At 37.1% G+C, this 14,365-nt stretch overlaps 1 protein-coding gene across 4 annotated transcripts in view; it reads left to right on the top strand.

The window, feature by feature from the left end:
* Positions 1-385: 385 nt before the first annotated feature.
* Positions 386-14,365, top strand: part of TRRAP (transformation/transcription domain associated protein) — a gene marked incomplete at both ends in the record, with an annotated part of 110,920 nt that continues 96,940 nt past the window's right edge. For all 4 annotated transcript variants that reach the window (XM_084249136.1, XM_084249137.1, XM_084249139.1 and 1 more), the window contains 9 exons: positions 386-485; positions 890-939; positions 6,988-7,098; positions 8,080-8,184; positions 9,674-9,757; positions 10,633-10,689; positions 11,925-12,050; positions 13,402-13,479; positions 13,973-14,061. In XM_084249136.1, the coding sequence (XP_084105262.1) occupies positions 386-485; positions 890-939; positions 6,988-7,098; positions 8,080-8,184; positions 9,674-9,757; positions 10,633-10,689; positions 11,925-12,050; positions 13,402-13,479; positions 13,973-14,061 (800 nt within the window). The remainder of the gene's footprint in view (positions 486-889; positions 940-6,987; positions 7,099-8,079; positions 8,185-9,673; positions 9,758-10,632; positions 10,690-11,924; positions 12,051-13,401; positions 13,480-13,972; positions 14,062-14,365) is intronic.

Genomic DNA, 14,365 nt, shown 5'->3' on the forward strand with positions numbered 1-14,365 from the left:
GCAGGCCAAGTCCAGCCTGATGGCTGTTTTATACAGAATGGGCTTTACATTTTCAAATGGGGGAGAACTCAAAAGAACAATATTTCATGATCTGAGAATTACATGAAATGTAAATTTCAGAGCTATAAATAAAACTACATTGGATCACAGCCACAACGGTCCTTTTCCATGTCTGTGACTGCTTTCTGGCTACAGCAGAGTTGAGCGCTTGTGACAGACTGCATGGAATAATGCAAAACTATTTTAGATTAATACAGGCACTTTGGTAATATTTTCAGAGATTGTGAGCCTGTATCCTTCACTACATATGCTTCTTTTCATAGACTTGGTGGACTCATGGACCTGAAACTTTTCTCTTGAGAAGCAAACTAGCCCCTCCAAAAAAATGGCTTTTGTTGCAACACAAGGGGCCACGGTGGTTGACCAAACCACTCTTATGAAAAAATACCTGCAGTTTGTGGCAGCTCTCACGGATGTAAATACACGTAAGTTGATGCTTTTATTTTTGTCAGTAAGAAGTGCATTGGATTGATTCATCTCAATTCAAATAATATGTATATTGAGTAAATAGTAACATTAACTTTTATGTCCCATTTCTCTGTATTGTGGAGAAGCAAAGTGATGAGTATTACTGGCTGGAGCCCCAAAGAGGCACGTGTGTGTGTGTGTGTGTGTGTGTGTGTGTATCCTTGTCTGTGCGTGCACATGTATGTCAGAGAATATGAATGTGTATGACTGATTGTAGGGAACTAGTTATGTGCCTGCTGTTGGGCCATGACAGTCAAACTGATAAGATCTGATTGCTTCTCTCAAATTATTAAATCTAGTAATTTTAGGAATATCCTTAACATAATTTCAGTTACCTAATGGTTTGTTTTGACATTTACAGCTGATGAAACAAAGTTAAAAATGATGCAAGAAGTTAGTGAAAATTTTGAGGTATGAGCTTTATATTTTACACTTTTCAATTTGTGGAAAATATTTACATGTGCTTTCCTATTGCTTTTCTTCAGTTTTATTTGTAACTCAAAAATCATTACCTTTGTTAATTTTTCATATTTCAAAATTGAAATTTGAAAAAATGTACAGTGTTTCCAATTTCTTTACACTAGTGATAGTGATCCCCAAGCTTTGTTGAGGACTATGGTAGCTCTTTTTAGACAAACACTTTCAAGATGCACTCAGGCTTACATTGTAAAATAATTATGTTTAGGAGGTAGATGATATACTATGGAAAGAGAGCTGGGCATCACTATTTTTTAAAGATTTATTTTATTTATGCATATAAGAGCTGGGATACAGGCCAGAGGGTGTGGGGCGGGGGTGAGAGAATTCACCAGAGACAGAGTAGGAAACAGAACAGGCAGTCTACTGAAATACACTGCCAAGGGGAGCAGCAGGTGAGACAAGAGAGGTCTGCTGCGCCATGTGGGTCACCTCTCTGGCCAGGGATTGAACTCATGCTGCTGTAGTTGCAGAGAGCTTCGTAATGCTGGTGCTTAACCCCTTGCACCACCAGGGAGGCCCCATGGGCATCACTTTTGGCTCTAATTATAACTCTGTGACCTTGATCAAGCACATTATCTTTTTGAGGCTTCACATTCTATAAGCGTTTCATAGGTCTTCTATTCTTTTCTCCTTTTTTTAATTTTTTAGATTATACAATTTCTGCTGATCTGCCTTCTGGTTCACTTTTTACCTGTCATCTCTAATCTGCTAGACTGTTATTTTTTCATTTCAGTTTATGTTTCTTTTTGTATTTTAAACTTCAGTTATTGTACTTCAGTTCTTTGTAGATTTCACTTTTTTGCAGAGATTCCCAATCATTAAGATATATTTTCTTTTATTCTTTGAACATATTTTAATGACTGCTATAAGGTCTTTGCTGAGTACAACTTTTGGGTTCAAAAAGGTTAATTTCTATTGATTATGTCTAGTAGTTTTTTTTTTTTAAAGATTTATTTATTTTTATTTTATTTATATAAGCACTTGGGTACAGTCAGAAGCGCAGGAGGGTGAGAGGATTCACCAGAGCCAGAGCAGGGAACAGAACAGGCAGACTGACGGAAAAAACTGCTGGGGGGAGCAGCGGGCGGCAGGAGAGGTCTGCGCGCCATGTGGGACCCTCCTCCAGTGGCCGGGGAGCAGCTGGGGATCGAACTGGTGCTGCAGAGGCTGCAGGCAGCTTCGCAACCCAGCGCTCAACCGCTGCGCCACTGGGGAGGCCCTGTCTAGTAGTTTTTGATGATACACTGAACACTCTATGACATGTAGGGACTCTGGATTCTGTTATCTCTTTCTGAAGAATGTTGATATTGTAGTAGGAATTTCAATTGCTGGCATTTCACTGGACTAGGTAACTTGATTTAATGCTGTGGTAGGGAGGATCTATAGAGAGCCCAAGGTGTTTCCCCATGCTCGTTTTTGTGGGATTCAACCTCCAAACTCCTCCCCCTAGATCTCATCAGAGGGGGTTTTTAGGCTTCTTTGGGACAGGTCTAAAGTAGGCTTTACTCTAAGGCATGATCCATCCTGAACTGGATGTAGGTGTTATCAAGGTGTTAATACTTTGAACTGTGGGCCTCCCTGGTGGCGCAGGTGGTTGAGCGCAGCGCTGTGAAGCTGCCCACTGCCTCTGCAACCCACATGGCGAGTAGACATCTCCTGTCTCACCAGCTGCTCCCCTCAGCAATGTATTTGTCAGTCTGTCTCTTCTGTTCCCGGCTCTGTCTCTGGTGAATCCTCTCACCCTCCCATGCATCTGGCCTGTACCCTGGCTCTTGAATAAATAAAATAAATCTTTAAAAAAAAAAAAAAAGACTTCGAGCTATGGGGCCTTCCTGGTGGTGCAAGGGGTTAAGACGCAGCACTATGAAGCGATCCGTGGCTGCTGCAGCATGAGTTTGATCCCCAGCCATGGAAGTGACCAAGATGGCGCAGCAGAACAGGTGGATCTACTGAAATACACTGCTGAGGGGAGATTGAGAGGAGCAGTGGGCGAGACAGGAAAGGTCTGCTGCGCCATGTGAGTCAGCTCCCTGGCTGGGAGAACGAACTGGTGCTGTGGCGGCGGCATCTGACCATAGCTAGGTAGCACTGAGATTTTAACCCCTGCGCCACCAGGGAGGCCCTATAGTGACTTTTGAAATCTTTATAAACATTTGCCTTAAATGAAACTTGAGAGACTCAGTCCTTCAAGGTATTAAATATTAGAATATTTAATACAGGTAATTCTAAATTCCCATCACTACCATTCACAGCACAATATTTAAATGAAATAAGGAAATTTTTAAAAAAATGCCCAGTAATTTTGGGAGCCTTAGAAATTCATCCCACTAACCACATAGGAATGAGGTTTTGAACTATATATTAGAATATGGGCCACCTTATAAGACAGAAAATAAAGAGTCCTTCAAGTTTGAATTCACATGTGATTCATCCAAAATTCATATGGGTCAAAAAGCTGGGGGCTGTGTTTTAAATACTTGCAGAATAACTGGGTAACTTGCTGAGTGAATCTTTTATTGGAGAAATTTGAAACTTGGCTGTTTCCAAAGCTGTGAGATCAGTGGTTGGTGTGGGGTTATAGGTAGATGAGTTTGATTTCTTCATGATCTTGAGTATGTTTCAGCATGAATATATCCTATCCCATGAATCCATGAATGTGGGTGTTTTATAAAGTCTTCAGCTTTTGAAACGAAAGGTGACAAACTTAGTTCTTGCCCCAGTGAATTCACTCTACTTCAAGAGAGTGTGAGGTACTCACAACTTCTAGGGGCACGTCCCACACAGTGTTCTGTGTGGACAGAGCCCCTAGAATTGTGTACCGGACTGATGATCCCAAGAATTGTAGCACCTTACTCATTTCTGGTTTTCACCTATGTCTTCCTTTTTAGACTCCTTCTAAGATTACCTTAGGTAATAGAATACCCCAGATCTTTAGCTGCAACCCAGATGGGTGTCTGGAACTCCAGACACTCAGATTGAACTGTCCTGATGCCCCTTCTCTGGCTTGTCAGACTCGTGTTAGTAGTATAAGAGAATGGTTAAACATTTACTAACAACAAAATTATGAAAAGCATGAATATAAAAAGCTCTATTTTATTTTTATTTATTTATTTTTTAATTTAAATAATAAATTTTATTTTTATATTCCCCCATACAATTGCAAACGCCCCATTCTGACCCCAATCCCTCCCCTCCCGCCCCCCACCCCCCAAAAAGTGTCTCTGGTTCATAGTTTTTTGTTGATTTTGATTTTCACTTTCTTATATTCATTTTCCTGGTCCCTTATTTAAGTTTTCTAGATTCCTGCTATGAGTGAGACCATCCGGTATTTTTCTTTTTCTTTTTGGCTTATTTCGCTGAGCCTGATCCCTTCCAACGCCATCCATGATGCTGCAAATTGCATGTGTTTATCTTTTTTGAATGCTGAGTAATATTCCATGGTGTATATGTACCACATCTTCTTGATCCAGTCATCTATTTTTGGGCATTTGGGCTGTTTCCAAAGCTTAGCTATTGTAAATAGTGCTGCTATAAACATAGGGGTGCAAGTGTTCTTTGGAATTGATGTTTCTGTGTCCTTTGGGTAAATACCTAGGAGTGGAATTGCTGGATCCTATGGGAGCTCTATGTTTAGTAGGTCCAGAAATCTCCACACAGCTCTCCATAGTGGTTGGACCAGTTTGCACTCCCACCAACAGTGCAGAAGAGTTCCTTTTTCTCCACACCCTTGCCAACATTTGTTGTTGCTAGTTTTTTTAATATGTGCCGTTCTCACTGGTGTGAGATGGTATCTCATGGTAGTTTTGATTTGCATTTCCCTGATTACAAGTGATGTTGAACATTTTTTCATATGTCTGTTGGCCATTTGCATTTCCTCTTCAGAGAAGTTTCTTTTTAGCTCTTCTGCCCATTTTTTGACTGGATTATTTTCTTTGTTGTTGCTGAGTCTCATCAGCTCTTTGCAGATTTTTGTGATTAGTCCTTTATCATTAGTGTTGGGTGCAAAAATGTTCTCCCAGTTGGTGGGGTTTCTCTTTGTTTTTGTTATTGTCTCTTTTGCTGTGCAGAAGCTCTTTAATTTGATGTAGTCCCAGCTGTTTACCTTTGCCTTCACTATCACTGCTTTGGGTGATGTGTCTGTAAAGATGTCTTTGATGTGCAAATCCCATAGTGTTTCGCCTGTATTTCCTTCTATGTATTTTATGGTTTCAGGTATTATGTCTAGTTCTTTAATCCATTTTGAGTTGATTTTTGTGTATGGTGTGAGGTAGTGGTCAAGCTTCATTCTTTTGCATGTAGCGACCCAGTTTTCCCAGCACCATTTATTGAACAAACTTTCTTTGTTCCAATGCATAGTCTTTGCTCCTTTGTCAAAGATTAGTTGACCATAAATCTGTGGGTTTATTTCTGGATTTTCTATTCGATTCCATTGGTCTGTATGTCTGTTCTTGTTCCAATACCATGCAGTTTTGATGATTATGGCTTTGTAGTATAGTTTGAAGTCTGGGAGTGTGATGCCTCCATTTCCTTCTTTTTTTTTCAGTAGAGAAAAAGCTCTATTTTAAAAGCTCAGTATGGTGGGGACAGTAGTATAAGAGAAAAGTTAAACATTTACTGTGCCCCACCATACTGAGCTTTTAAAATAGAGCTTTTTATATTCATGCTTTTCATAATTTTGTGCCTTTGCATGTTTTTCTTAGTCTTTTACTTTTATACTTTTTAACATAGTTTACTGCTCATTTAGATTTTAGTACAGATATTACCTCTTCAGGAGGTGTTGTCTTTCATTAATTCCATCCAATAAATTCTCTATTATGATTTTTGCACTGTTAGTCCTTTTTTTGAGACCTGTCTTCCCCACATATTACTGTCTCCTCCATTTCTCAGGGCACAAATTGTATCTACTTCATCATTTGATCTCCACTGAGTACATGATAGGAGCTCAATAAATAAGTGTTGAGTGAGCAAGTGAGGCCTTAAAAAGGGAAAAGAATAATCTGGGTGTTAAGTGTACTTAATTTGAATATACTTCCCAAACTTACTACAACAGATTTTTCAATCTTTCTGAGCCTTTCTTTTCCTCTGAAATGGAAATATTACTTACTTACTTACTTACTTACTTACTTACTTACTTACTTACTTACTTGATATACCTTTTAGTTGTCAGCTCCATAGACAGAATCAGGAAGGTTTAGTACAACTATCTTAGGGTTGTGGTGAGGGCCACATGCTAATGGATGACCAGTGCAAAGCAGTGTCTAGCACATAGATGTTCTGATAATAATAGCAGATTGCATTTATCGAGCACTTACTGTAGACATTATTATGAGCTTTCTATGTTATCTCATGTTACCTTTATTATATAAGGCAGAATTTAATATCCTCACTTAAAAAGATGGAGGCACAGAGACACAGAAGTCAGGTAATTATGCTGTTTGAGTGGGATACAGAAACTACATAAGTAACCATTTTTCCTACACTAACTCCAACCTCTACTTTCATTTCTTTTTCTGTTTAAAGTAAGTGGTGGGATAAACAATGGGTTATATTATAATCTGATTTAACATAGATCTAATTAATAATTAGAATTTTAGATTACAAGAAGGTGTCAGTTTGTTTTAGGGTCTTCATTGTCCAGATGCAGAAACTAAGATCTAAAAGCTAAATGACTTTACAAAGGTCTCATACTTAGATTATGGCAGAGGCAACCTAGGATGTGCACCACGACCTACATTTTCCATTGTATTTATCCTTCTGGTTTTAGCAGTGAATTTTAGCGTTTAGTTCTCTTTCATTAGATCTTAGAAGTAGCTTTCATCCAAATTTATTTAAAATTACACTATTACTAAAACATCTAAAATTATTAAAAGTTGACTCTGCTAATGTTTTATATTCTTTTGAATATTATTATGAATATTATGGGAATTTAAAATGAAAATAAGTACACAAACTAATGAAGTTTTATTTTTACAAAATTAGAATGTGACATCATCTCCTCAATATTCTACATTCCTGGAACATATTATCCCTCGATTTCTTACATTTCTTCAAGATGGAGAAGTTCAGTTTCTTCAGGAAAAACCAGCCCAGGTAATATGTTCTAACATATCAGTGAGTAAAAAATGTCATGCTGTAGGGTTGCCAAACATTTATGATTTTTAAACAACTAGAAAACTGTAGTTCTACGTAAAAATGAAAGTATTTATATCACATAAGGATAACTTTGTTCAAGACAATTGCCAACTTAGTTAAGCCTTAGTCTTATTGTATCTAGGCCATCTCTTTTACAATGTAAGTTCCCATTTGCCAACTGGCGATGTGTGTGTACATTCTTATATAGATGAAATTAAATATATACAAAAGAAGGAACAATGGCTTAATGACCCTCCACTATACCTATTGCCAATTTTAATTCATTTCAGTTTTTGTAGCTCATGACCAATTTTGTTTTTTCCATACCTCATCCTCACTTCTTGCACCCCTTCCCACCTTGATCCTTTTAAAACAGTACTGTTTTTTCCATAAATATTTTAGTGCGTACCTCTTAAAAATAACTTTTAAAAATTACCATAATACTGGTGAAGTTTATTGTTATATAAAGCATCTTCATGTTGTACATTTTGAGGTTTTACGTATTTGACCTACCTTTTAGTTGTCAGGTTCATCGACAGAATCATGAAAGTATAGCCTATGATAGAATTAGTGCCTGGGCCCAAGGTCTTTGGAGAGAACATTATTGATTATGAAGGAAGATCTTAAAGTAAGATCAGTTTATTTTTTTCTCTTTCATCTTAAATTCACTCCATATTGAGACACTAGTGCCGTTCTACAAATACTGATGAATTATGAAAGAGAAAAAATTTGGCTTCAGTGATTTAGTATACAGTTAGAAATATTGGAAAGTAATGGTTTGCTGTACTTTGGATTACATTTAATGAATTCATAAGACTGTATCTAAGGTGGGATCCATCTTAATATGGTGGTTACCTCTGAGTATAGACAGCTTCATGATACTTCCAGAATGCAAAAGAAGGAAGGCTCTTCACTTACATTTTTATATTTCTTTGGCAGCAACTACGGAAGCTAGTCCTTGAAATAATTCATAGAATACCAACCAATGAACATCTTCGTCCTCATACAAAAAATGTTTTGTCTGTGATGTTTCGCTTTTTGGAGGTAACCTTTGAGAATTCTTGTTATTTAGCCACATTCCAAACTTTGATGACTTTCTTATTGTAAGATCCAGTATTACACAGATAAATCCCTTTCATTAAAGTTCTGATTCACAGAACAAAACTTTTCTTAATGTCCACTATCTCCCATTTTGCCAAGCAAATTACTAAAAAAGATTATTAACCAAAGGTCTTTTTTTTAAAGATACATTTTTATTTATACGAGAACTGGGGTACAGGCCAGAGGCGTGGGAGTGTGAGAAGATTCACCAGAGGCAGAGTGGGGAGCAGAACAGGCAGGTGGACCGAAAGCACTACTCAGGGGAGCAGCGGGCGAGACAGGAAAGGTCTGCCGCACCGTGTGGGTTTCTCCCTGGCTGTCCGGGAATCGAACCGGCGCTGCAGACAGCTTCACAGTGCTGCACTCAATCCGCTGCGCCACTAGGGAGGCCCCAAAGGTCATTTTTCAAGTCACTGGGGAATTGGCTAGACCTAGTAGAAATGTTTGAAAATGAATTGGGTGGTGGTTGACACGCTTGGAATACTGTTCTTAGACGTTGTGCTATTTGTATGTGTGAAGCACGGTAGATGGTCATGAAGAGTTTCTCAGATTCTTGGGGTGATTTCTTTTGTTGTTTTTTAATTTTTTTGTGTAGAAGAACTGGGGTGTAGGCCAGAGGTATGGGGGTTGAGAAGATTCACCAACGACAGAGTGGGGAGCAGAACAGGTGGATTTACTGAAATACATTGCTGCGGGGAGCAGCAGGTGAGACAGGAGAGGTCTGCTGCACCATCTGTGGGTTAACTCCCTGGCCAGGGATTGAACTCAGGCCATAAGGGGTGATAGCTCTGAGACTTAACCCTTAGGCTACCAGAGAGACCCTATTTGGTATTTGTTAAATTAATTTCTAAAATTGTTTTGATGTTTGTTGTCTTGATGTGTTTAAGCTCTGTGTTGTTTATGGGACCCTTGGGGAGATGAGCTTTGGTTGAAGAATGGGGATAGAGTTGGATTCAGATTTTGGTTCTGACATTTATTGGCTGTGTCATATTAGCCACATTGCTGACCTTCTCTGAGGCTTGGCTTCATTGTATGTAAAATGTGAATGATACCCTTACTCAGTTTTTGTAATGTGCAGACCATAGGGGCCAGTGTATGGTAGGTGCTTAGTCATTGTTCTTTTGGCAGTATTTTCAAATAATGAAAAATCTTGGTCCCAATAAGACCTTAGTTTATGGTGTGACTCGCCACAAGTATCAGTTAATTCCTCTCTCAGAATTACTCTTGTGCAGAACTTACTGCTGAGATGCCCACCAAAGACCAAGAAAACTTTTTGTCTGGGATAGCTATATTCTGTGGGTTGATGAATTTTCAACAAATCAAATCTCAGTCGATGGTGGGAGGGTGTGTATGCAGAAAATGCTTTGAAAAGTGTTTTAATCTTTCAAATAAATTCTTAGAAGTGTAACTTTTTTTAATGCTTTTTTTAAAGACGGAAAATGAAGAAAATGTTCTTATTTGTCTAAGAATAATTATTGAGCTACACAAACAGTTCAGGCCACCCATCACACAAGAAGTAAGTGTTTTTCCTGATAGCATTTATAAAGATGTGACAAGTTCCTTGTACTTTGTAAATTTTTTTTACTCTAATTAGAGTTGACAATGCATGCTGACTTCCAAGTGTAAACAACATAGCCTAAATTGGGGGAAATTCTTTATGGGTTTAACAGTGAATGTGTATGTGAATATTTTGCTAAATTTGTACAGTGGCTGAAATATGCTCACTAACCAAACTGGCACGACTCTTTGGAGTATTCAGAAAGTAAAAGCTTAATGATAAAATAGAATTCCTTCCATATTTAAGCATAAATACTTAAAATATAACTATTTTCCAAATATTATAAAATGTTCCTTAAAAAATGAATTTCTAATGTATGCATATTATTTCTTATGGGTGCCCTTATTTTCATTTAAGGTATCTCAGAGTTTTTATTTCATGACTTGTTACTAAATGTCTTGTTTACAGTTTAGGTTATTTCATAGACTGGGTTTGTGGAAGCAGAAATACCAAGTTAAAGTCATCACTGTCTTAACTCTGCTGATATATATTGTTAAATTGATTTCCATAAAGGTTTCAGCAGCTTATGCTTCCCTTGGTCTAAGGACAGTCTGTCTCTCTTACAAGCACTCTCCATCGTGGTGCAGTATTTTTAAAGGCAAAAAGTGGCATTTACTTCAGTTTTCATCCTTTTGCTCTTTTTGAATTAGACACTTGTTTCTTGCTCAGCCTTTCGAATTTCTCTTTTTGTCTTTTTGCTCATATTCATTGCCTGTTTGTATTTTGAGTATGACTTTTTTTTTTTACCTGTTTATAAGTTCTTATATATATTCAGACTGTTAGAATATTCTTATTATGTGTATTTTGTCTTTATAAATATTCTTTTTTTCCAGATTCATCATTTTTTGGATTTTGTTAAGCAGATTTACAAGGAGCTTCCAAAAGTGGTGGTATGTTTTTAAGATCATTTAAGTTTGTTATCTATATTTATTTATTCCTTATTCTGAAGAGAATTTGGAATGGTTGGGTAGAAGGAAAAGTTGAGGGGGATGCTCATTTTAGAATGGAGAATGTTTGGTGATGTTCAGAATTTAGGTTGATAAATCAGCCTTTTAAATAAAGAGTGCTTTTTTAATTTTATTGTTAAGATTACTTTATTTTTTACATTAAAAACAGTATTTTCTTATTGTAGAAATTTGATTAGAATTCGTAAATATCTTTTATGGGTCTCAACCAGTCACATTGAGGATTTGTTTTGTGTTTTATTTTATGCTTTTTAAAGATAGTTGCACTCACAATCTTCGAAACCTTTTTGGGAAGTGGTGTATACGTCCACCATTTTTTTGTGTCACTAAATTTTTTTCTATATTAAAGGAAACCAGCAATACCAAAAGTGTGTGGAGTAGAAAAATCTCTTTCCTCCCTATCCTGTTCTCATATTATAAATATAATAATTGCTATTATCAGTTTGGAACATCTTCCAAGACTATTTCTAGCAGTCACAGTTCTTTTTGGCCCCATAATTAGATGCATGTGTGTTGACCTTTTTTCTTCCTGTTGTTGCTGTTTTTTCTGATTTTCAATTCTTCACTATCACAAATAATGCTTTGGTAAAAACCATTTTGCATAAATCTGTTTATAGTTTATGTATGGGAATTTTTATTAAAGCTTTTTTTAAGCTTTAAAATGCTTTTAATTAACATAAGGTATAATTGACTACTTTTGTGAAGCCCAAGTTTTGTTGAGAACCAGGACGATAACATGTTCCTCCTGGCTTTTAAAAATGTCTTCAGTGCCTTGCTTCTCTTCTTATCTTTGATCTCTATTTAGGAGACTTGGAAGGTTAATGCAATAGGGATTTGCTCCTAGTTTTATCACTGAAGGAATGGGATACTTTCTCCCCTGCCTCACTAAGCTAGTAATGGATTATGGAATGATTCATCTTTTGTCAGCCAGGGGGGAAAAATAGTAGAAAATTTTGGCTAGATTTCATTTTCTGTTGTTGCAGGTAGAGGGTGTCTCTGTCATGTTAAATCTTTGTGGTCCTGAATAAAGAGAAAACGTTTAGTATGTGTTGGATTAGACTTGACCTTAGGGGTTGGGAAATGAACTTTTGAGCCAAAGTACTAAGGACTGGTATAATATAACATTGAGAACATTTAGTTTCTTCCACCTTTTCATATAGAATCGCTACTTTGAGAACCCTCAGGTGATCCCAGAGAACACCGTCCCTCCCCCAGAAATGGTGGGTATGATCACAACAATTGCTGTGAAAGTAAATCCTGAGCGTGAGGACAGTGAGACAAGAACAGTAAGTTTTCCATTTGTTTTGCTTTGTTTTTATCTGTCTCCTGGACTTGGTAGAGGAAATACTGAGATGTACTCACTTTTTTTAGACCACATAAGTTTTGTTTTTCTGCCTTTTTCTTAAAAGACTTGCAGGCACTTAAAAGAGTGTGTGTGTGTGTGTGTGTGTGTGTGTGTGTGTGTGTGTGTGTGCGCGCGCGCGCGCATAAAAGAAGGTATCACAGATTCTTCTGTGTGGCCTGGAAGTGGTGAAATGAACTGTTGGTTATCATGGACAGAAAATATAACAATAAAATTTTGACTTTTTGAACTTGTATTTCAATTTTGATGGTAACAGGTTTGGAAATTTCTGAATTTGAAAATTAGATTACCTGTTGAAAAAAGCAGATGACCACACCTAGGAGTCTCTGTTTCATCCTTGCCTTTGTCATTAATGAAATTCCTTTAACTACATATACATTTGTATTTGTAGTTAAGTTCCTGAGAGTGTGGACTCTGGGGGCAGAGAATACAGGGGTGATATCCCAACCCCACACTTGGGTTTTCTGGATATAGAAAAGTTGGTGAACCTTCTTTCTGACCTTTTTTTCCCTCTTATTGTCTGAAAAACCCATCTTGTGGAATTTTGTGAAGGTAATGCTGGTATTGTCTACAGGTAATGTATTTGTAGAACTGCACATAGGTCACTTCTGTTGTGTTTACTCTGACTATATTTTTGTGATTGAATTAAGACTATTTTATCATTTATATTTTACCATCAATAATTAAAGTGGTTTTGCAGAATGTTTTGATTTGTGCTTGGATAAACAAAGTACATTTTGAATAAAGCTCTCGTTCCTTTGTTCTTCCTGAATTAGATTTTTTTTCCATTCCTCAGTCCCTCTTACTCTTTTTTTGCTTTTTCTTCCTGTCTATTTACCGCTTGACTGACATTTTTCTCATCTGTTTTTATGAATTCTTATACAGTAAGGCTATTAAATTTTTTATTATAAACATTTTTGTTTATAAATATCTTTAAATAAAACTGGTAAATTTGCTCTTTTCATTGTTGCTCTTATAATTAAAATAGTAGATATTAATACTTTTCTCAGAGGATATAAATCTCATAAATTTTGACACATTTCTCTGAAGTTATTATAGATGATTACATTGGAAAATATAAAACCCTTTATGTTAAACAATAGTTCTAAGTACTGTCAATCCAAGTAGGTTAACTCTTTAGCCACAGACACTTGCAAAGATGTTTTAGGATTTTCCCTTTATCTTTATCTTAGTGACATTTAGTGGGGCTTCTGGTTGGAGATGTTTTAAATGCCATAGTGATAACCACAATCCTGCTTGTTCCTGTTTTACAGCATTCCATCATCCCAAGAGGATCTCTTTCTCTCAAAGTGTTGGCAGAATTGCCCATTATTGTTGTTTTAATGTATCAGGTATGTGTACTGCTTATTAGTTTCTTGGGTCTGTAGCTTTTTTCTTTTTTTTTTTTTTTTAAGATTTATTTATTTATACAAGCACTGGGTACAGTCAGAAGCGCGGGAGGGTGAGAGAATTCACCGAGCCAAAGCAGGGAGCAGAGCAGGCAGAAGGACCGAAGTACACTGCTGAGGGGAGCAGTGGGCAGCAGGAGAGGTCTGCGCACCATGTGGGACCCTCCTCCGGTGGCTGGGGAGCAGCCGGGAATCGAACTGGCACTGCAGAGGCTGCGGGCAGCTTCGCAACCCAGCGCTCAACCGCTGCACCACCAGGGAGGCCCTGTGGCTTCTTATTTTATGATAAAGTTCATATCTAATTTTCTGTGGCAAATAGATGCATATGATACACAAGTGCTAACTAATAATTGAATCCTGTAGTTTCTTTGGTATGCCAAATTATTTTGCTATAGCAGAGTATAAAAGCATGAAAATCTGATATGTTTGCTTTTAGCTCTACAAACTGAATATCCACAATGTTGTTGCTGAGTTTGTGCCCTTGATCATGAATACCATTGCCATTCAGGTATCTGCACAAGCCAGGTGAGATGTCCTTGGGCAGTGACACAGCTGACAAGCCCCTGCAGTTTTAATTCCTGGTTAAAATACTTTTGCTTTTGTCATTTGTAAAGTTATGAAAGTGATGTAAATTATGTAAGTTATGTAAGTGATAACATGTTGGTAAATTATATGCCTTTTGATATGCCTTTTGACTTTTTGAACTTGTATTAAAGTGATAAGTTTTTTTAGTTCCTTATTTTTGAAAGGATGAACAAATACCTTGGTTTTTGTGTCTTGTAAGTTTACAACTTTTATTAGGCATCACTGTACTCAAAACTTCAGGGTA

Source organism: Talpa europaea (assembly GCF_964194135.1).
Source record: "Talpa europaea genome assembly, chromosome: 12".
Taxonomy (NCBI): domain Eukaryota; kingdom Metazoa; phylum Chordata; class Mammalia; order Eulipotyphla; family Talpidae; genus Talpa; species Talpa europaea.